The sequence below is a fragment of the Rhyacophila brunnea genome, unplaced genomic scaffold, assembly GCF_057557595.1.
Source record: "Rhyacophila brunnea isolate RB1 unplaced genomic scaffold, BYU_Rbru_1.0 scaffold_144, whole genome shotgun sequence".
Taxonomy (NCBI): Eukaryota; Metazoa; Arthropoda; class Insecta; order Trichoptera; family Rhyacophilidae; genus Rhyacophila; species Rhyacophila brunnea.
The window spans coordinates 227483-252564 of NW_028232800.1; the positions used below are offsets into that span (position 1 = coordinate 227483).

General features: G+C 31.7%; 1 protein-coding gene, 1 non-coding gene and 2 pseudogenes across 2 annotated transcripts; 2 read left to right on the top strand and 2 right to left on the bottom strand.

Moving 5' to 3' along the window:
• The first annotated feature begins 7057 nt into the window (after nucleotides 1-7057).
• On the top strand, nucleotides 7058-7825 carry LOC147075461 (uncharacterized; annotated as a pseudogene).
• Nucleotides 7826-8585: 760 nt separating this feature from the next.
• LOC147075462 (protein MAK16 homolog pseudogene) lies at nucleotides 8586-9263 on the bottom strand (annotated as a pseudogene).
• Nucleotides 9264-18492: 9229 nt separating this feature from the next.
• Nucleotides 18493-19878, bottom strand: LOC147075463 (uncharacterized). The gene has a single exon (XM_085942433.1). The coding sequence runs from the start codon at nucleotides 19876-19878 to the stop codon at nucleotides 18493-18495; it is 1386 nt and encodes a 461-aa protein (XP_085798559.1).
• A 1507-nt stretch (nucleotides 19879-21385) lies between these two features.
• Nucleotides 21386-21457, top strand: TRNAP-UGG (transfer RNA proline (anticodon UGG)). The gene has a single exon. It is a non-coding gene; the product is annotated as a tRNA-Pro (tRNA).
• The last annotated feature ends 3625 nt before the right edge of the window (nucleotides 21458-25082 follow it).

Genomic DNA, 25082 nt, shown 5'->3' on the forward strand with positions numbered 1-25082 from the left:
TGCAGTAAGGCTGTTCCATTTACCAATGGTTTTTATTGATTTTGAGAATCAATTTCGGACTCATTCATTTGAATACGCATTTCCAAATCATTTAGCTCATCAAAGTTCAACATTCGATAATTGGATCCTTGATCATAAATTTCTTTGGCAACCTCAGTAAGGGAGTGAACCGGTCCATTAAACACCTTGCAATTTTCATAGATCTGTTCAAGATCAAATAGAAAATCACCATATGAAGAATATAAATTATTCTTAATATTACTTCTAATTTGTGAAAAATCCATGGGCCTTGTAATGATTGTTGCATAAGTTGGGAATTTTTTATTAGAAACTGGGCGGTGAAAGGGTGATGAAAATGGTATGTTAGTAAGTTGAGCCATCAGTTTTAATAGCTTTTCTTGAAGTATTTCTTTTGGAGTTTTCCCAGTAATTTTTTTTACTCCCTGATATTTTGGACAATTCTTGTTGGTCTTCATATGTCCACTTTGTCCACAGTTAGAGCATGTTAAACTCGTCTTTTTCTCTTCTGATCTGTATTTCTTTTTTGCCAGTAAATATGCTTTAACGACTTTTGGATCATAGACCTTAACCGACCTAATAATCTCTTTGCCATTTTCCAAATAAGTTCGTTTAATTGTTAGACAGTTGCTCTCATCCACAATATCATTGGACAATTCACCAGATTTGTGTTTTTTCAAGGTTTTAGTGGATTCGTCTTGGCCTTCACTTGGAATGGGAAAATGTCCATTTTTGATCAAACCGTAAGGATCTAAATTATGTCTCAGTTTACCATTTTCATATTTTTTGCTTAATGATTCTACATGTGAATTCCAGATTTTGGCTATTTCACTTTTGTACTGTGCTTGGTGTTCACTAAGCATTCTACGATTCTCAGTTTCAGAATTCTTTTTAAATCTCACTTTACCAAAACTAAATCCCTCCCCAACTCCCGTTGGATCGCTCTTTCCTCGTAACTCCAAAAGACCCTTACCGTTAGTAGAATTTACAAAATTTCTACTAAGAACCCAGCTTGGTGTATATTCATAATCACCCTCGTCCTCCAGTATTTTGTAGCCTAAATCCTCCATTCTTCTTTCTTCAGCAAGCATACTCTCATACTGACAAATGTTTTCAGGCATTACAAGCTTTCTCAAATCTTCCTCATTCATCATATTACAATTCTCCTTTGGAACATATATATTGTCCTTCCCTCTTTTAATCGTGTCAGAATACTCTTTCAACCATTTTCTCTTAGATCCTTCAGAGAAGTATGGCATAACCTCATCCAGCTGCTCCATAGTAAGATCTTCTTTCTTATTGTAAATTCTATAAGCCGCGACTTTTAAACGATTTTTACAAAATTGGTTTAGTTTTCTCGAATGAGGCGCATAAACTTCTTCCTTTGGCAGTTCTTGCCCAACCAACCAAACTTTATTTATTTTACGAACAATTAGCTTGTTTTCGGTGATTATGCATAAATAATCATTCTGAGCTTTATGCATAAAAACTGGAGCAACAAACAAATTATTGTCAATCGTGTTCATTGTGTTACCAAATGGTACATTTCCATACCCCATAAAAGGGCCTTCATCATCAGGCTCCAATATAATACAATCTTTTGGTGTCAAATCATCCTGATTGTCAATCTTACGATAATATCGATTCAGCAAACTTACCATTCCTGGATTAACTATGAAGAATGGATGCTCTTCTGAATACTCAAAAATAACAATCTCTGCAGAATCATTGCAAGTAAGTTCATAGGGCTTTCTTATGAATGCATTTGAAGCATTCACACTAGTTCCTAAAAGAGAATTGTCAAATCCAACTGTTTTATAGAATAAATATTTCTTATTTGGCATAACAAGCGATGGCTTATGAAAATTGCGTAGCTCTTCTTTGGTGTGGTTAATTCTATAAAACTGACTATTAAGTTTCAAAGCTGGAATAGAATGTTGCACTCCAAAACTAACTAGGCTTGTTTTACTCCTCACCTCTGAGTCATAATATTTATCGTTGCTAATGTTGTACTTGTTTTTAATGGGCTTCTCCAAATTACCATTTTTGATTGGCTTCTTTTTGATCTTTTGTTGTTTATCAATGTTTTCAAAGATTAAATTAGGATCATCAATAAAGATGGTCATGGGTTTCTGATCGCATACTTTATCGTATACAATGTTTTTCTCCCAGTTTGACTCTAGAAGTTTGGAAACATATTCCTTTATTTCAACAGTTAAGCGATTTGAGGTTACTGCATTATTAAATCGATTCTGGATAATCCTCTCTGACACTTGCGTATATAAATTACAATCGTCATTTTTGTCTACATCAAATATTTCATTCTCCCATTTTATAATATCAATGGGATGAATATTGTCGATATTCTGAACTTCATCCCGGTTTTCAGGTTTTTTCAGTGAAATTTTTTTCTTCTCATCAACTTTTCTCTCATGAATGTATACACTATTTCTGAATTTATGACAATCGTCAATTTCGTACGGTATACTTTCAATAGAGTGTTTACCAGACCTATATCTTTTCAACTTGTATTCAAAAGGAACTTCATTCACGAGTATATCTAGGAATGATTTCGAATACTGCTGTTCGTTTTTGAAAATTTTTGGTTGGGTTATTCTGTCTTCCATATGAAGGGTCGAAGAAGAACGGGCTTTAACATACAAAAATACCGGGAAATTTTACCTGTCAAACTCCCAATAATGATTATCAACTTTAAATCAGTAATTTTTAATTAATGATGAGATTAGGGCTTTTAGATATTTTATTTGAATAAACTGATAGAATTTATTCATTCTTGTTTAGATTTTATTATCTTTTCCTTCTCTTTTAACAAAATAAGTAATTTATAGATAATAAAGGGCGTAAAAACTAATAATCCATAAAATCCTGTAATTTCCAAATAGCTTCCATTTTTTAAGAATGGATATGTATATTCCTGATGGAAAATACGTAAATATTGAATATATCCGATATATGTTAAAGTTATTGTGAAAAGTGAAGTGTTTACTATTCCGCTACTTGAGCAAATATTAAATGGAGATAATAAGCAGGCAATGAATGGAAAGAAATGCTGGCAAAGATCTGGGAGTATGGAAATTTTCATAGGAATGCTGTTGGTCTTTTCGATAGTTTCGCGATGGAAAGCTTCAGCATCTACCAGTTTGATTCCCCAATAAAATATTGTGAGTGTAGTTTCCAGAGGAAGTGCAATGGACATCAAATAAGAATGAATTCTTTTTAGAAAGTTGAATTTGAAGATCTTTTTGAGAGTATAGAAGGTGAATGAAAGCAAAGATATATAATTTACTATATTTGTATAGTATTTTACTCTACCGCCTGGTGACTCCGCAAAGAATTTGGCTGCTTTGGAATCCATAGAACAGTCTAAACAGCCATATAAGGTCAATCCAAACAACGTACCAATAATAATGTCGCCAAGCATTTACAAGGGTCGAAAAATAAGTACCTTCATATAAACAATGGAAAATATTTACTTGATATAGGAAAGATAAAAAATATGCTGCATCATAAGCTTTAAGCCCTCAATATCTTTTCTACAATGTAAGATTTTTATTAAAATATTTTTCCCCTTCAATGACAGAGAAGGAAAATAATTCTTTTTCTGGGAATAGTGGCTATACCAACAATTCCGCTCAAGCAAACAAAACAATTTGCAATGTAAATAGTAATAAAGCATTTTCAAACGGAAAGAATACAACCTCAGTTACACATACAGAATTTATGAATTTTGTAGATCCATTTACCAGTGTTATGACTGAAAAAAGATTTAATGATTTGGTTGATGATACAGAAAAGAAGGAACGTATAAGCATGGATATTTATACGAGAAATGCAAAAATGCTTCGTAGACGATTATGTGGATCCATTGTTCTTAAAGGCGAAATTGAAGAGGTTGGATATTATGAAGAAGAATTGAAAATGTTAGACAATGTTAATAATAACGAATCTAAGACATTTTTTCCTGGAAATGCCAATAATACTTCACTATATGGTGTGAAGAAAGAGTATCAATTTCACGACAACGATACAATCAAATCAACAAATCAGCTCCAAGAAGAAGTACCGTCCAAAGATCACTCTATTTCTTTTTTATATAACCACTCTGTTTTAGATTCTTTTTTTATATTTCCTGATACAATAAAAGCCTATAAGCAACAAATTGATATCAATAATAACAATAAAAAATTGATTAGGCAAGCTATTGCAAAAAGAGCGATTTTGCCAGCTTATTTTAAATTATATGATACCATTTCTAAGGAGTTGGTAGGATATTTCGCAAAAAGAAATATTAAAAGAAAAAAGAAGGCCGATGAGTTTGATGATTTGGGTTTAAAAGAGTATTTGTTGCGATATGAGGAATTCATTCAAGAATTTGGAAAGCCAGAACAGTTTAAAGATGATGAGATGAGCTATCCAGACATATTGGATTCTTCAAACGTTTGTGAGCAGTATTTACCGTGAAACTAATTACATTTATAGAAAATTTTCCTAACTCCTTATTGTATCATGAAGTTGTATCACTCTGAAGCCTATCAAAAACAACAGCGCTTTCAATCACAGAATACAGCCCATTCGGTTGATTGTAATTTGGAAATATTGAGATGTAATAGTGTATATTTTGATTATTCATAAAAAGATTATTGATCACTAATTCATCCTTAAAAAATAATTGGTTCATTAAAGTATAAATTTCATAAACATTTATTAGAAATGAACGCAGACAATAAGTTGACTGGAGAAAAGAAGACAGTTACGGAAGCTAATAAAAAAATAGAAGAAAAGACTGGAGAAGACAACGAGTCTTCTATTGCTAAAGCTCCAAAGAACATTTTAGGTGACTTAAATGCACCAAAAAAAGACAATAAAGATGATTCACTCTCCTCAGAATCATCCAAGACAGAAGAAAAGAAAAAGGGATTTTTTAAAAATATCTTCTAATAAATTCATAAGTTAAAAATTTACTTTATATAATTTTGTACAACTGAATCCAGTGAAAAATAAGTTCTTTAATCAATAAAATTTCGCACAAAATAATTTAATAATTGAAAAATCTAATTGCTAGCTATCAACAATCATTTAATAAAGCTTTTAACTCCCCTTCCATTTCAGTGATTTTACCAAATTGGGCTGAAATATCATTGTGAAATATCCAAATTGCTTTGTTAATTTCATCTATTTCACGAGAAACCTGAGATTCTAGAAGATCTATTTCGATCCGTTTTTCTGAAAGCTCCTTCTCACTTTTTTGTAAACTAGAAACGGATTCCAGCTTCAGTTTCAATAGATGGTTTTCTAATCTATCAAGGTCTTTCAAAGATTGTTGCTGCTGTATGTCAAATATATCCTTCTTTTCGGAGTATATCGCTCCCATAGTAGTTAGCTTATTTATTAAGTAAGAATGCTGTGCTTCATAATCTTTAATTGTATCAACTCTTTCTGCAATTTTTACTTCTAAATTTTTATTGTTAATCTCAAAATTAGTTAATGTCTCTTTTTTATCATTAAGTTCATTGTCATAGTCTGTCAAATTGACGGAAAGCCCCGAATTATCTCCAGCTCTCATCGTAGAGATTTCATTCAGGGTATTATCATGGTGATCTTGTGCCAATATAAGCTCATTGTCATAATTTTTAATGTCTTGCAATAATTGATCTCTAACAGGTTTTATTCGATCTAATTCACGCATTAAATCTAATTTTTGCTTTTGCAACTGCTGAATATCTTCAATATTTATTTCCTGATCAGAAATCAAACTATTCAAACTTGTCTGTTCTTTCAACAGCATTTTTGTTTTCCCTTCCATTTTGAGTATTTCTTGTTTTATTTCTTCAATAATTTTTCTGTACTTTATTTTTCTGGATTCTATTTGGCTCTGATGTTGAATTAACATATTTAAATCTTCCTTCTGCTTCTTCTTCTTTTGATCCAATTTGCCAACATCCTCAAACTTACTTAATATTGTTTTCAGTTCATTCTCTTGAAGCTCTATCTCCTCTTTCATTGACTCTATCTGCTCGTTTTCTTTGGAATGCATATTTTTCATTTTCTCCATAAATTCCTCCTCCCCGGAGTTATCCTCCTCATTATTCATAAACTTTTCATACTCCATACAAACAAACTCAAAGAATTCTGATTCCACGGTTTGCTCCTTTAAATTATTTTTTTCACAATTTGTGATCAATTCCACAACCCAACAAATCATACTTAATATAGCTGGCCAGGCATGTGGAGTTATGGAGGATAGTTGACTACGTGTAATTTCATTCGAATAAGGATATTTTAAGATTTTCAAAATTTGAATGATGTCATCTTCAAATCTATTAAATGGCTGTGGGTCTATGTATGAAAATATAAACTTGACAATACTTTGAAAATCCTTATTTGATGGATTTGTCAGAGTATTCTGGGTCAAATTTCCATCATACTTGTTGTAAGTCAGAAAGTTGAAAATCGTTTTTATAGACATTTGCCGGTACTCTTTGTCACGAATATTCCTAAAGCTTTTTTTGGCATCATCCATAGAAATCGACGTTCTTAGAACACTTGAATTTACGTGAATTCCAGTATTTGTGTGAATACTCTTTCTAGGGGTTAGAGTAAATCGTCTCATTATGGGCAAAACAGTCTGGAAAATTCTTCGACTTAATATAAAATACCAAAAGCAAGGCCAAGGATTAGTTGTAATAATATTTCCTATTTTGTTCTGATCAATAATCAAAGGAAAGGAGACAATGCCTACATTGAAAGATTTAACATGACAATTTAAAATGTGATTTATCTTTGTATTTATCATCCAATTGTAATTCATTGGTATCTCAAATATTTCATTTCAAAAACTTTATTATTAATAGTATATATTGGTTTGGAGCAGCTTCGTAGAATATTTGACTTGATTTAACTTTGATTTTCTTAAAATTTTAACCCAAGAATGGCAAAAATTACTAAAAGCGAATTTAAGTCAACTACATCAAAGTCAAAATCTATTGGAAATAGACTGGATTTTAAAAATGACAGAAATATGCGTGAAATTAACAAGAAGAGGGGAACTAATATTGCAGGAGCTTCAAAATCGGTAGTTGTAGAAGCACATCCAAAATTTCAAGACATTTATATTGGAAGAGGTAAAGAAGATGTATTATTAACTTTAAATATGATTCCAGGAACCAGTGTGTACAATGAAAAAAGAGTAATGGTTGAAAAGAATGGTGAAAAAACAGAATATCGATTTTGGAACTGTTTCAGAAGTAAATTAGCAGCTGGCATTGTATGCGGTTTAGAATTTATGAGCGTCAAATCAGGAACTACAGTTTTATATCTTGGAGCATCCTCAGGAACTACACTTTCTCATGTTTCTGATATTGTAGGCCCAGACACTTTAGTTTATGCTGTTGAGTTTTCAACCAGATCTGGTAGGGATTTAATCAATTTAGCAACTAAAAGAGCCAATATTGTTCCAATTATTGCAGATGCACGAAACCCTAGTAAGTATAGAATGCTGGTGCCCATGGTTGATACCATTTTTAGTGATATCAGCCAGGCCGATCAGAGTAAAATTGTAATGGAAAATGCACAATACTTCTTAAAAGATGAAGGTACAATTATGATAAGTATAAAAGCCTCTTGTGTTGATTCCTCGATACCAGCAGAACAAGTATTTGTAAACGAAGTCAATTGGCTTAAAAGGCATGATTTCAGACCAAAAGAACAAGTAACATTGGAGACTTACGAAAAAAACCATGCCATGATTGTAGGCATTTATAAGCCAACAAACAAAACTACTGAATAAATTATAAGTATTTTAAATTTTTCTATACACGTCTGGAATACTTCCGATTCTCTATGATAACATTAATCTGAATGAATACCAGAAAATATAACATTTGCTTTGGTATAAAGAACTATGAAGTCATTTATTTTAATATCTCATGTTACCATTTTACTCATCAAAGTGCTTGCATTTGAATTGGAGAATTTGGCTTTCTACGCTTTCCTAAAACATTTTTTCCACAATGTTGACAGCGAATTGGATCTTTTGGCCTTAGTGTGATGTCTACACCACAATTTGTACAATAATATAAACTGGAAGTTGATTCCGAGGAATTTCTAAGCTCCATTTGGGGAAAAAATGTTTTAGGAACTGGAAAAATAGAATTTTTCAGCAAATTTGATAGAATTTTTAAATGGACTATAAAATCAATATTGGCAAGCAAGAACAGTATTTGTGATGTCTTCCATATATTTAAGAGTAATTAGTCATTAATGATTTAAAATTAAAAAATACATCATATCATCCTTATACTTTGCTGCTTTAGATTCACTAGCAATAGGATATTTATTAATTGTCTGTTTGATAGATTGCATACTTCTATGTTAAACATCTCATCTTGACAAAGAATAAAACTAGTTATTCATTTCAATAAAAATAATATTATCTTTAAAAAGAAACCATAAACTGGGCCCATTCTATTGACAAAGTTTAGATATGACAATATGGTTGCAGTAACTCCTTTAGAGAATGTATATCAAAGATATTTATTAACTTAAAGCTACCATTCCATATGTGTTTCTCTTTCTTTTTTCTTTTTGAGTTTCTTAGTATCTTCAACTTCGTTACTTTCTTCAAAATCTGCAATATATCGTTTCTTTCTTTGTTTCCTAGAAACTTCTTCGGCACACTCTACTTTATCTTTAAGCTCCTCTCCATATATTCCTGATTTAAGACGGACCATTAATTCTTCACCAACCTCCTTTTCAAAATTGACTGTGTTCAAAGTTTTAAGAGCTCGAACCTTTTCTCGTCTATTCATTTTTGTTTTTCTAACTGTCATTTCTGGCATTCCGTGTTCTTTATAATATTCCAAACGACCTAGATATTCGGTTAATTTTGTAAGTCGTTGCTTGCATTTGTGAATTATTTCAGAGCTCCAAAACTCCAAATTCTCCTCGATTTCCCTAAGTGCTGTTGGATAGTCATTGTTCAATTTTATTTCTTCATACATATTCTTCGGAGAATTAGCTCGTTCTGGCTCTTTAACAAATAAAAATAGCTCCTCACCAATTGCTCTAACTGTTGCATATTTTGTATTCGCAAGTGGACAGCTAAATTCGTTACAAAGACCAGTTACATTGTAAATGTTCTTGCAAAGAGTTTCTGTTTTTGTTCCCAAACGAAATGAACATGTTTTCTTGTTACCGATTGTATTCCATATTCTTCTATCAAACATTTAACGTCTAAATTTTTCTAAAAAAGATTAAATAAATGGTAAATATAAAGAGAAACAAAAATATTAAAAAGAATGATTCTAAAGTTGATCCAACGAGGTTATCTTTTCCAGCTTAATTAAAAGGTTTATTATATTACAAACACTTAATAATATCACAAATGATGCTTAAGTCCAATGTAGATTAGATCATACATTTAATTCCTTCAAAGCTCCAAGCATACACCGGATTAGATTGACTCTGAAAATTTAAGTGTGAAATTTGGGCTTCTAATGAGGATAAACGAAAATACACAGGCATCATCAATAAAATCATAAGAGAAACAACATTTCAATTCTTAATATATATATCACGAGAAATATCCGCCAAACAGTCGATGTTATACCCTATATTTTCCCAAAAATAACCTAATGTTACCAATACAAAAAATAAGACATTAATATGTTACAGGCTGATATGTGGTTAAATTTATTAGTTATAGAAAAATATACTATCTCCTTGGGAGCGTTCCAGGTTTCATCCCAGATTTCATTAATCCTCGATGATAATCATTTTCCAGTAGATTTTGCACCAATGAATTAATTTCAAAATTATATTTCTCAGTTAGTCCATTCACCCTTTCTGTAATAATCTCATGCACAATATTTAGGGGTGCATTTGTCTTAAAAATGTTATTGTCACAATGCGAAAAAGATACTTCATAACCAGCGTTCACTAATGCATACATTATGTATTTTATTTTACAGACATTTAACTTAAGAAATTTCGATATCAATGACATGTCATAGTAGAACAAAGTATTAATTTCCTGATACATCAATTTAAGAAGCCCAACCATACGTTCGTTACCTTCTTCACTGGTGTGTGAAAGAATGTCAGATATAACTTCTTTGTTATAAAGCGACTTTGTCCAGAATGGGCCATATAGCTTCATATTTGACCCACATACTTCACAAAGTGGATTTATTATACTCCCAAACTTCTGTTCTTTATTATTTTGGCAATCACAAATCATTACATGGGAATTATTGGTCAAGGCTTGGGAGCCCTTTGATTTCTTCACTCTAACAATTACTCTAACGTAAAAATCAACACTAAGACTAACTATAGGCTCTATACTCGCATCATGTTTGGAAAATTCACGAGAAATAAAACTTAGTAAAACCCGAAGCGGTGTTTCATTTTTGGAATAAATTCTTTTGATTAGTGTATTATATTTTAAAAAGCATTTACCTTCTTTCGAACATAGAGCAGCTTTGTCTGTACAAGTAAAGCAAATAATACCATTATGCTTAGTAGATTTAAAGGCTGCATCTACAAACTCAGCACAACTTCCAAAGGGGTCAATATCGACCACATCAAATATTCTGCTCACTTGATTCATTAGTACGTTGCAATCACTTTGAGTGATATTTATCTTTTCCTTACTCAATCTAAGCTCTGAAAAATTTTCAAATTCTGAAAATTCACTGAAACCATTATATTTCAGATTCTCTTTAATTGTAGAAATTGCATTTGGACAAATATCATTGAAAAACAGTTGTACATTTGGAATCTCCTTTAAATATCTAATTCCTCTCAATCCAGTAGCTGACATAGCAGTGAAAATTCGAATACGCTCTCGATCTTTGAATAGACTCTTTATTACAAATGCAGAAATATCACGATTCAAGATCTGAGCTGGGTTGAAAAATGTATCTTCAGATTTTCGAATTTTTGTTGAACGTTCTTCAAAAAATTCCGTCATTAGAGGAGGAAAAGATTTAAAAATGCATAGGAAACTTTTGAAGGCCTTGATTTTTAAGATAAACATGCTTTTACCTAAGATCTTGAATATTACAAATAAATGATGAGCAGGTGATCAATTTATTACACTATTGACTGAGTTTGTTCTGCAAAAACTTCTTCAAATACCTTGTTGGACCGTCTTAATTCATCTGCAAGGCTAAATATCATCTTCACATCAATAACAGAGGGATTCTGCAAAATTATCATGCATTTATCGAAAGTATTTTTCAAAATTAATGGTTTAAGAAGTAAAATTGTTGCTGCACAAAGATAATTCAAAACTTCAAACCTTGAGGAATCGCTCAAAATTTTATCCCAGAGCCAAATCGAATCGTCCAAGGTAAAAACAGTACTGAAAAGTTGAACAATCCACTTCATGGGAAAATCCGTATCAAGAAGTCCCTTGTCTAGCATATCATAATAAATCTCCTGATCCTTTTCAAAGATGATATCAAATACTGCTCCTATTTTACCTTTTATTCCATTTTTACAATTATCAAAGCTTTTATGGAAGCAATCATTGATTTCGGACATTAAGGAGTTAAACATGTAAAATGAGTCTTCTTCTGCATATTTTTGAATATCGAGATCTTTACTAGTAGCCATGACATGATAAATTGGGAATACCAAATCAATCATGCCCTGTACATAGCCTATGCTTGAATTTGTCGAGACAAACTTCAATAGAATTGTTTTAATTGAATCTATATACTCAACATATCCAGTGTTTGGCAGCAGTGCTTTGGTTCTTAATATATCCTTATTGATCATATCCATGAATTTATCGGAAGTAGATACTTCAATTAGTGAATATGAATTTCTAGCCTTTGAATAATAATTAGCCGAATTAAATTTGTTTTTACAATGGTATCCTAACATTACTCTCCAATATTGTGGCCGTAAATCCTCATTACTAAATCCATAATAAATATAATTTTTAATTTCAAAAACATTTAAAGGAGTACAATCCATATGATTTAGCTGCTTTTCTATGAGTTCGTATAATTTATATTTGGGCGCCCTCTGTACACTTTCAACATTCTGTAAATATAGCTCACTCATTTAGAGGGTATAAAACGCTGGATTGTAATAAACTCCTTTCTCCTAAATAAAATCGAATATTAACCACCAATAGGAACTTAAAGGATAGTTATATAACTTGAAATTATAAGCCCAACTCAGTTATTTTTCACTTACAAATTATTTTTATGAACTAATAAATCTTATTATTTTATTAAGTCCTCAGATACTTCAAATGTTTAAATGGTTATGATTTGAATTTTACATTATCATGTACAGTACTCGTATGCATTTAATCGTAGATGTTTAGCTTCCAAAGTAATATCATAGTACAATTTTAAAATTCCGAGAATTATCTTTGTATATTTTTGAATTTAGCTATTATTCTCAAATTATTTTCGGATCGTTTAATTTTACTTATATATTATATTTCTGTTCATTTTAAGATCTGATATTTTTCCAAAAGAATGAAGAAAACCGAAAAAATATTCTGAATTTGTCTAAAAAGCCAGCAAATAAAAAATAAAACTAAAATTAGTTTTTTGGATTAATTTATTAAATTAATCAAGTTTTGAATGATCATCTACTGAAATGATTGCATGCGAAACTTGATTTTTAAGCTCTGATGTATTCTCTAGAACTGTATTAATAGTATCGGGTGACAACTTCATTATTGATTCAGCAATAACTTCTGCGAATTCACTTTGATCTGAAGCATTTACACTTTTCCAGCTTTCAGTATACTGTGAAGCGATGGGTATAATTAAAGAGATCAATTTTTTTCGATACTCTTCCTTTGAACCCCCCAACTTCGTGGTACAAAATGGAGCTGAAACTCCATTAGATGTGTTATTCTCAAAGTCCCTTTCATATTTGTTCTTATAAACCAATAGTTCCAACTGATTTCCATCCAAAAGTACCTGCCTGCTGCGTTCCAAAGCTATTGCGGCTTCTTCCAAAGTCGCATAACAGACAAATCCGTATTGCTTTGTTGGATGGAGAGTATCTTTTGCGAGATAAATATCTGTAATCTCGCCGAATTCCTTCAACACACTGAGAATTTCCTCTCTTGAAAATGTTTCTGGCACATTTTTGATATAAAGATTTTTCTTTAATTTTGAGCTAGTAGTCAAATTAGAGTTTGTTTGTTCTTTAAAAGAATCCATTCTATCTTTCTTCTTCTCCGCCTTTTGAATGTAGAATGGCTCAACAGCAAACTCTGAATCTTTTTCCATCTCTTCATTCGTAAATATTCTCTTATCATGCAACTCGTTTATTGCTTTAAGAGCGTTTTCGGGCTTCTCAAAGTTTGCACATGCAAAGCCCACAGTCATTCCGTTAGGCTTTTCTGGAAAATACATTTCCGTAATCCTACCGTATTTCTCCAATAATTCCTTCAATTTTTCCTTAGTATAAGATGGAGGGAAATTTTTAATAAAACAGTTCGTGAAGGACGATGAAGCCGTGTGATTAACATTTCTTTTGCATTTTGAACTATCAAATAACTCAACCACCAATGCATTGCTACCAATTTTGACATTTTTACAGCTTGCAACTGCTTTTTTAGCTGACTTGCTAGATTTATACTTTACAAAGCCGTACCCTTTAGATTTCCCATTTTGGTCAGTTGAAATTTTGCAACTAACAATCGTTCCAAATGCTTGGAAAATAGCATCCAAATCCTTAGCAGCCATCTCTTCTGGGAGATTATTTACAAATACATTACTCTCATCTTTATATTTATTTTGTGGATCATAAACTGTCATGATTATTTCTTTTTCATGTAGCTGCGTATAGTTAAGAGTTTCCACAGCTTCTTCTACAGCTTCAATAGTGTCAAGGTAAACGAAGGCAAAAGAATATTGATTATTGGGGGTCTTTTTCAAAACAACATTCGTCACATTAAAATCCCCAAAAATGGATTTAAGTTCTAACGAAGTAGTTTTTAGGGACAAATCTCCACAGTGGACTATTGGTTGTTTCATCTGTGTAGCTTCAGCTGCCTTTATTGTTAAATTGTTCAAGCTAGTGTTAAGATCGTTATTCATCGAATTCGGGGGTCTAAAAAAATTTTAAAAAAAGTGTTTATAATTTTGAAATTGTAACCGATTAGATGAAGAATATGGTATTTACAAGCCGATAGAATATTAATTGTGCGTTAAAATCAAGATTATCTTCAAATTGTAGCAAAATGGCCTATAATGCCAGAGATCCAAACTGATCAATATATTGTGGAAGGATATACACTTAACACTTCAATATATGTTGAAATTCCATTACCATGCCCCATACCTATCTATTCAATGAGAATGAATGTTTGTATTTATTCACATATTCTATTTTCTCAGTGACTTTAGTTTTATTAAACCTAGTGCCGCATCAATTCTTTTGCGACCTTCATGGTTAATAAATCCATGGTTGTTATTAATATACATAAATGGAAATCTCTGCCAATTATTGATTTCAAAGTTTGATGATGATTTAAAAAATACCACTTTATTGTTTAGCTTCTCAATGTTATTTAGTTTTTTATTCATTGGGGGTAACAAAACTTCAATCTAAAATCGATTGATGATTATCAAATTTTATAGAAAGCTAAATTTAATAAATGTTGGAAATTCCCTGATAAAATTAACACCATTTACATGACTCCAATAATAGCAAAGTAATCAACCATAAAACCCATGTACGATTGAGGTAAAAACAAACCAAAAGGGTAAATTGTAAACATAATTAAAACTATATTAATCTCTCCAACATTTTGTTAAATTAACTTTTAATTGATAATCAAAATAACCCTGATTTCATATAAATCGACCACTCCCAAGTATATTTCACAGGATAATTCCTTAAACTTTGATCATACAATATAATTATGCTGTCTATCAAAGTAAAGAATCTACTATTCTTATTCATATAAATATCACATATCTTATATAGATCTACAAAGTCAACTATTTGGAGTCCGAGAATATGAGTAGAATACATTTTATACTGGTTATTCTGTTTTCCTCAAAAAACAACTATTCACAATGTCAAAATGAAACAATTTAGAGTAGCTACCATCAAAAGATAAAAATTCTACTGTTCATTTTATATTTAAAACATTTTCACTTATAATTATAGTCTTCAACATAAGCTTATCTATAATTAGAATATCAGTAGCATTATGTTCCTATAATTTAGTTAATTCTGACCATATTCTATTCCTTAATTCCATAGCATTAGCGCTTTAAAAGTAAAAATATATTTTTTTCAATTTCAAATTATTTATTTAAAATATTTCAGATAAATTTTACAGTATTTACCCAAGGAAATGCCCCGAATTTCAACAGAAAAATTGACAAATAATAACAAATATAAATACGCTCTTGAAAAATGTAGGACTAAATACAAGGAGCATGCATCTGAGCAGAGCTTACAAGAATTAAAGAAGGCAGAAAAAGAGTATGATCTTTACATGGAAATATGCAGTATTATTGACTTGGAGCATAAAAATAGTTACAAAATTTTAGGAGTCGACTCTACATTCTCTGTAGCTGATATTAAGAAATCCTATAGAAAATTAGCATCGAAGTATCATCCTTCTCGGGCTCACATAGATGGGTCGTGTGATGCCATGAGAATACTCCAAAAAGCATATTTGGATCTAAATACACAAGAGAAAAAGGATGCTTATGATAGACACCAGGCTTACTCTCCTCAATATGGAAACCTATTTAGTAATAATGATTTTTTTACTAGAGAATATGCCTATGAATCTAATATTGGAGATGGGTATTATTTTACTATGCACAACTATCCTAGATTTAATAGTTTTACTTTCAATTCATCCTTAGATGAAAATCCTCTACTTAGTCAAGTTTACCGAAACATATATCAGCAGTCGAGAAGACCATCATACCAAAGGAGACCTGAGCAAATCCAGAATTTAAAAGAATTGATAAAATTTTGTATATTTTCATTTTTGGTGGTTTTTATTCTTATGTTTATCTCATGAATAAGGATGTGAAAATGGATCTTCAAAGGAGTTGCTTATATTTATTTCTTTATTAATAAAATTCAAACAGTTTGAAAATTTTTTGAAAATTTTTAACCAAATTTTAATTTTAAAAAACCCCAAGCTTTCTGCCCCTAACCGATAAATGCAAAAGACTACAATTAATAAATCATATGCTCATGCTGCTTTGCTTATCCATGCAACCAATCAGGAGGTAACTAAAGATAAAATAGAATCTATATTCAAGACGCTTGGCTTGGAGTGCTCATCCAAGGTGGCTTCCATGTTTGCTTTATCGCCATCCAAATATGTAGACCTCTTGTCCTCAACTGGATCCTCTGCACCAGTGGCAGCTGTTTCCACAACTTCAGCTGGTGCTACTGTCACTGAAGTAGTACAAGAAGAATCAGAGGAGGATGCTGATATTGACTTCTAATAAATCCATTTCAGAACAAATTTATTTCCTTCTTAATAGTTGCTTTCCAGACATTTCCAGTGGTTGATTGATGTTCATAATTTTTAGTATTGTAGGTGCTACATCGCTTAATCCCATCCTACCACTCAATAGTTTCTGATGCTTGGTTGATGAAATTATTAGTGGGACCTTATTTGTTGTATGTGTTTTACAAACATCATTGTGTTCAAACATTTTTTCACAATTACCATGGTCTGCTGTAATTACGATCACATAGTTATGCTCCATGCAGCAATCAAATATTTTTTTGACAACTTTATCTACTGTTTTAATAGCTTCCAACACAGCTTTGTAGTTTCCAGTATGCCCAACTAAATCGGGACCTGCAAGATTTACTAGAATGAAGTCTGTTTGCTTTTTTATGAATTCAATTACTTTTTCACAGATTTCAGGCATTGAACAGCCTGGGAATTGATCGAAGCTTTTAACCTTCTTACTGGGGATTAAAATATTCAGTTGGTGAGGAAATATTTTGTTGGATAATCCATTGAAGAAGTAAGTTACATGAGCAAATTTTTCTGTTTCTGCCAAATGAACCTGACTTTTCCCATACCTAGAGATAACCTCTGAAAGGGTATTTTTGATTTCAATATTTGGGAAAATAGCTTCCCCTAGTCCAGGTTTATATTCTGTCAGTGTATAAATGCTTTTATTGATCTTAGAAAATTTTTCGACTATTTGAATCATTCTATCCGCACGGGTATTGAAGAAAATAAGCGTGTCGTTGGGATGGACACATTCATCTTTAATCAAAATTGGTTCAATAAATTCATCAGTTATTCCATCCTTATAAACCATGTCCCAATCAAGTTCTTCAACACATCCCCTGGTCATCATATTGAAAGCTTTATCAACTCTATCATGATTGTGATCTCTATCCATTGTATAATATCTTCCTGCAACAGAAACAATATTTTCAAACTGATCAAAGAATTTTCTAAAAACCTTAGGAGAAGTATCTCTTCCATCCGAGATGGCATGAATTAATATTGTTTTAGAAGTATCTATTGATAAGATTGTATTCATCAAAACTTCACAGTGTCTAATAGATGAATGCACACCACCATCGCTTAATAAGCCTACCAAGTGAATTCTATTGGACATTTCCGGTAAAATATTGGCTATTCTCAGCCTCAATTTATTATTTTTGATATTTTTGTTGACCATTTCAATTCCCTGAGGAATAACTCTTCCTGCTCCGATTGTCATATGGCCAGCTTCAGAGTTTCCCATTGAACGATCTGGAAGGCCTACATGTGCACCATGAGCGCTTAATTCAAAATACAAACAGCTTTCTTTGAGAGAATTTATGAAACTTGCTTCTTCAGTAGAATTAATATGATTGTTTGAAATACCATATCCATCTATCACCACTAAGCAAACCTTAGACATACATGATATTTCAAAAGTTCTTAAAGCCAACATATTTTGTAATTGGTTGACTTTGAACCAGTAATTTTTTACAGAAAGTAATCTTGAACCTATATAAAATTTATCATTAAAACAAACCTTTAACTATCATATTTTTATTTGATTGATTTTACGCTTTCTTTTCTATTTCATCCAAATATTTAACATATTGGTTGATAAGTGGTCGCAAATCTCTATTGGCTTGCGTATCAAGCGTCTTGGAAATTGCATGAAAAAATGATTGATTCAACCCTGCCAAAGGGTCGTCACAATTTTTAATAACTGGATTAAACAGCTTTTTGGTTGAACCAAATATTCCACGTAAATTGTCTTTGTTGGCTGTTTTATTTCTTACAGCCCTGGCACGTTTCTTTATAGGCGAATTGGTTGATTCTATAGGTGTGTCATTACCCTCTAAGTCCTCATTTCCGCTATAAGGAGAAAGCTGTTCGGCAGCTCTTCTTTTCTTGCGGTTAAAGTCCATATTGGGACCACATACACTAGAAAATTAAAAATAAATGTTTTGTGTTAAAACTCTTTATTCATCATAGTACTTGTCTAAAATGTCCTTTGGAATTCTATTAAGCATGTTTCTTGGAAATATTTTGAGCAACTTCCAGCCTAGATCAAGACTTTCATAAATTGAACGATTTTCTGATTTTGTCTGTGACACAAATTCTCTTTCAAATTTGTTCAAAAACTCAATAGATAGCTTGTCTTCATCAGTTAGGCTCTCCTCCCCAATAACAGACTTCATGGCTTGGGCATCCTTTCCTATAGCATACTTCGCATAAAGCTGATTGGACAAGTCAGAATGATCACTTCTTGTTCTTTTATCCCCAATAGCACTCTTCATTAGACGGCTGAGTGATGGAAGAACATTGATGGGTGGATATAATCCTGCATTGTGCATTTTACGATCAACATAAATCTGTCCCTCAGTTATATACCCAGTTAGGTCTGGTATTGGATGGGTGATATCGTCGTTTGGCATAGTTAGGATGGGTATCTGAGTTATAGATCCATTTTTACCCTCTATTCTTCCTGCTCTTTCATATAAGGTCGACAAATCAGTATACATATACCCTGGATAGCCTCTCCTGCCTGGAACTTCTTCTCTTGCTGCACTAATCTCTCTTAGAGCGTCTGCATAAGAACTCATATCAGTCATTATTGTTAAAACATGTTTTTCTGTTTCGTATGCTAGATATTCTGAAGCTGTTAGAGCAAGTCTTGGTGTAATAATTCTCTCAATAGTTGGATCGCTGGCTAGGTTTAAGAAAAAAGCAGTTCTCTCAAGAGAACCGTTTTCTTCAAATTGAGACCTGAAGAACTTGGCTGTTTCCATATTTACCCCCATTGCTGCAAAAACTATGCAAAAGTTTTCTTTGGAGGTATCCAGAGTGTCCTTTCTTTTGACCAAGCTGGCTTGTTTGCAGATTTGGGCTGCTATTTCGTTATGAGGAAGTCCAGCTCCGCTGAAAATTGGAATTTTTTGCCCTCGAGCAATGGAACTCATTGTATCAATTGCCGATATTCCTGTCTGGATCATTTCTTCTGGATAAATTCTTGCTTGTGGATTTATTGGTTGACCCTCAATACTTAAATAATCAGCAGGTATAATTTCAGGTCCACCATCAATAACCTTGGCACTTCCATTAAAAATTCGTCCTAAAAGATCTTCTGATACTCCCATCTTTAATATATCACCGGTAAATGTTACATGGGTATCTCTTACATCTATACCAGATGTTCCTTCGAACACTTGTACCACTGCCTTGCTTCCACAAACTTCTAGAACTTGACCTTTTCTAGTTGTATTATCAGAAAGTGTAATTGTCACTATTTCACTGTATTTTAGATATTTAATGTTGTCTAGGATAACCAATGGTCCGTTAACGCCAGAAATATGCTTATACGTCATTCTTGGTTCGATATGAATATTTTCCATATTTGTATAAACATTTTAGTTGTTAAATGGTAATTGTTTCATAATATTTATAAAATGAGTAGTTTTAATCAAAAAGTCCCACTATTGCATCAAACACCTTCATTGTAGAACTCACTCCCACTTTTAACGTTTTAAATAGGTAAAGTATATTATCTCAATTAAAACATTTTATTTTGCTTTCTCTTTAAGTTAATAATCTTTCCCATTTCATATTTTGCATTTTAAAATTTTTTCCCTAATGCTATGGATTGATGAATACAGACCAAAGTCTTTTAAAGAAGTAACTTCACATAGAAACATTGTGTCGATGATGAAGTGCTACACTTTGGAGACCATTCCAAATCTTATTATATATGGCCAATCTGGACACAATAAGAATACCTTGGTAAGATGTTTAATCGAGCATTTGTATGGAAAATACCCAGAAATGAAACAAAAATCATCCGAAATTCAAATCAACTCAAAGCCCATTATAATTGATTTTTTGGAGTCTGAGGAGATGGTGGAGATAACACCATCAGATTATGGAAATCGTGATAGACAAATTATTCAAGGTATAGTAAAAGAAATTGCACAAAACAAGCCAATAATGGGTATGTTTGGCCAAAAAAAGAGATCTGTAAGACTAATTGTAATAAAGCAAGCAGAAAATCTTACAAGAGATGCACAAGCGGCTCTTAGAAGAACAATGGAAATGTACACTTCTCATCTTAGAATTATCATGGTATGTACAGAGGTTTCAAAATTGATTGAACCTATCAGAAGTAGAAGTTTATTCGTCAGAGCCGGAGGATTTCTTGATGAAGAGATTGTTTCCATATGTCAAAGCATCATAGACAAGGAGAGTTATGTAGTGGAGCTGTTCATTTTGAAACAAATAGCTCAAAATTCTAGAGGAAATGCTAAACGAGCAATTTGTCTGTTAGAGATGTATTGTTTCAATAGAGAGTCAGAAACAACGAAGAAGAAAAAACCAGATCTTACAACATTTAAACTGGATTGGGAGTTAAAAGTTGAAGCCATAGTTGAATTAATAAAATCAGCAAAGGCTGAGAATATGATTAAGATAAGGAAGGAGATCACATCTTTAATTGTATCATGCATCGACGCACACGATATTCATCTGGGTGTTTTATCTGGATTGCTTCACAAGAACTTTACAAAAGTAACAGAGTTAGTTCAACTGGCTTTAAAATATGAGGAAAGAATGAGGTTAGGAGTAAAACCTGTTTTTCATTTAGAAGCTTTTGCAGCGAATGCAATGGTAGTCTTTGCAAAGAAATAAACTGATGTTATGTTGAATGAATTTGTTTCCGGCCCACTATGGTACCTACCATTGAATATTGATTGGTGGTTGTTTTATTTCGAAATATCAACTTATATTGAACAATTATCAAATTGCATACCGGTTTATCACACAGGTAGTTTTGAACTCTGCTATCATTGTACTTAATTATTTAATATATATGCTGCACTAACAGCCCTGATGGTTTAGCGGTATAATACTCGGTTTGGGTCCGAGAGGTTCCGGGTTCGATTCCCGGTCGGGGCCTTTTTTAAGAATGGGGACGTTCCTTCCGATTTTTAATAAATATTTTTTAGACTGGTTGACTTAAGGGAATTCCAAAAATCATCATAGATGATTTACTCAATCAAAACTATCTACCCGAGTTTAAAAATAGGCACACATAATAACTAATAGGAAAGGGCACAAACTTAAAGTCAAAAACTAACAATTATTGTTTAAATAACCTAAACACAACAACTAGTTTTATTGGCTCAGATGGTGATACAAATAAACTAATTTATCCAGCAATTTACACCATTAAAATATTAAATTCTTTAACTTTAAGTAAATTGGAGAAGTTAAGTGTATTGGCTATTTATGAATCCTTAGGTCTGTTTTTCTTTGATCAAATATTTTATATTTAATCAAATTTGCTAGTTCATTATAGACAATATATATATACCAACCAAGTGAATATATAAATCCATATTTCAAGTTTACTGTTGTAAATATAATTGTATAAAGGAACGCATTGCATTCTCTGTAAAAGAAAATAAATGCCAAAGGATGAAGATAACACATACACATACTAAGGAATAATATGAATGGAGATTCATTGAACTTACACTTATATAATAATATCAATGCAATGGTCAATGAAAAAAAAACCAATTGATCTCCTTTGATTATTTTATTCCCAATAGGGAAATAGTAATAGATTCCATAATAGTGCGAGTTGAAGTTCATAACAACTCTCAAAAAGATTAGTAATTTTTGTAAATCAACGCTAGCCATTTCCAATATGATCCTATTTCCAAGTTCTGTATGTGGATTGAAAAAGTTGAAATCAAAGCGAACTTCAAACAACTCCTGTGCAATTTTATAAATTTCAGAAATAGGCTGGAAAGAGAATGGATTGACCACCATTTTAGTTTCCTTTGAGATTTTCAAAATTATTTTTAAGAAGTAGTTACCTTTCTGATCACTGTTAGAAATCTCTATTGCACGAGAACGAATTTTAAGTTTGGATAATTTATGTGTCCAATATACCATGTCGCTACATACTATAAGAATAGTGGTAGACGGGGATGGAATAAATCTGTCTGTGTAGCTTATTGATGGAATCAAATATGATTTGTGATCTGAAACATAGAATGGAGGAGTAAAATCTTCTGTTATTATATTAATTGTTTTATCCAAACCTTGATAGCATGATTCGAAAGACATAAAATCTAACGAACAATATTTCGGTATCAATAAAATAGATGCAACAACTATCAAGAACAATCTTACTTTCTGTTTCATTTTAAGGATTTTTGGCAAATTATTTTGAAGTGTTTCAACAATCATTTATCCAGAAGGGCCAAAAATATTGTTGGCCACAAAAGTAGTACATAAAAATACTAAGAAATATTTTATTGGTCTGTTTGGTATTTCTTTTGTTTGAATAGTTTACCCTAATGTATAATAGAATAGACAAATTTTTTAGCATTCTCCCATTGGTTCTTATTATGTATCACACAATTTGTGCCCTTAGGTCCTCCAAGCATATCTATATTTTAATTAAAATAGGTTACACCTATATAATATCAGGTATTTTAAAGACATTTTTTAAGGTCAATAGACGCATAAAAACTTATAAATTCAAAGCATGGAATATTCCAAATGCCCTAACCAGGTTTAAAAGTCATTACAGCTTTCCAAGCTCCCATTCCATGGTCTATTTCAAATACCTGCTATTATTTCCATCTTTTCTAATGGCAGCAATTGTAGTAATTGGAGTATATTCAAGGATATTCTATCAGCATCATACTTACAAAGAAGTCTTATGGGGAATAGTTATTGTTATTATTCTAGAAATGTTAATCAAATTACTTTTTGGAATTTGAATTTCCAGAAAAATATCTCGTTTAATCTCCAACACTATTAAGTACCCCCAAGTTACGCAGCATTTCTGTATCTCATTAATAATTCTGAATAGATTCCTTACATTGGAAATTTCCTTATTGGCATAATCTAAATTAGTTTGATTTAATCAAGATATCCAAGTAAACCATAAAGATAGAAGTCGATTATTATAGTATTATTTCCTTAAACTCTTCGCACTCTAACAAGCTATTCCTGTCGTTCTTACTTAAATTTAAAGTTAATAATCCCCGATCTTTACATTTAACAATCCCATGATCAACAAATTCATGCAAATACTCCATAACTACATTTTTCTTTGAAACCATAAGTTTTTTTCTTATTTTGTCAAATACGTTGTCGATGTGGCAATTTCCCAATGTGACTAAGTACTTAAAAACAATTTTGGAGTTCTTTGAAACACTTTTGAGAACCATCAGAGAATTTACTACATTGTTGGCATAAAGATCAATATCAATGGTTTCTTCCGTATAATTTTCGAATGTAGTTAGATCCCTATGAACGAAATTGAATGATTCAATATCGTCTTGGTCATGCGTAAAATTGATAGTTTCGAGTGTTCCAATCAATTTTATGGCCTTAAGATTCTGTAACTCCACCATATCGAATGAAAAATTAATACAAATCAGAATAATGGTTTTATTTCTCTGAACTAGCTCCTTATCTATGTCTTTTATTGATGAATGTGCTTTTTCACACACTCCATCAATAATGAGCTCTTCTACAATATTCTTCAGTTTCAAGAACTTACAGTTGAACATTTTAGCTTCGGGGAATAATTGCATCAATAGATTCTGTTTACAACCATAGCCATAGAATAACAAATTAAATTCTTGTAACATATATACATATTCTGGTTGGCATTTTTTGTGGAACTCTATAAGTTCACTAGTCATTTTGAGGGAGTTTATGATGAATTTTCATTAGCAGCTGCCTTTTATAAATAAAATATTCTTATAATTGAATAACCAACTATTTCAATAGAGTTACACGGACTATAAGATGTAATATAAGAAAGTTAAAATAAATATAAAAGTGTATTATATGCAGTTGTAAAAAAATTATACTTTTTCTTATCAATTCAAAGTCATGGCTTAAGCCTAGGTCAACATGATTTATTAATCATGGCGATTACACCCATAAAAGTACTGTTGAACGTGTCCTATCATTAATATGACCTTTATAAATAATTCCTAGAAGCATCTCTGCAGCATTGGAATAGTTTGAAGTATATATAAGCTTTACAACATGCAGCAAAGATTTCAAAAAATGGCGAGATGTTTGGGAAATTGTATTAACATTAATTTTTCCATCATCAATTTGCTTCTGAATCAAACTTAAATCCTTTGGAGTATAGAAAAAATAAATATTCCTTTGTAAAAGCATTCCAAATAGTACAACCAAATCATACAGATGGAAGTGAGATAAGTTGGGCATCGCTTCACAGCTATATTTCAAGAAAGTTAAGTAAATTTTTTTGAATTTAGCCACTTCCTCATATTTAACCGAATACAATATATCGTTTTCCCATAGAAACTCATCATTCGCTTTGTGCTTTACTGTTTTAAATAAATCACTATGAAGATTATAGGTGTGCTTTAGCTTAATTTCCTCAAATATTCTGTTGAGCAAAGACTTTTTATAAATAAATGAAATATCATCCTCGAAATTGGATGGTAAATTATACTGATAAAACTTTGATCTGTCAATATCCTCTAAAAGTTGTTTACATTTCTGTAAAAAA

Coding starts and splice junctions, on each gene's coding strand:
- LOC147075463 (XM_085942433.1), bottom strand. CDS start 19,878: ATGACGTATAAGCATATTTCTGGCGTTAACGGACCATTGGTTATCCTA.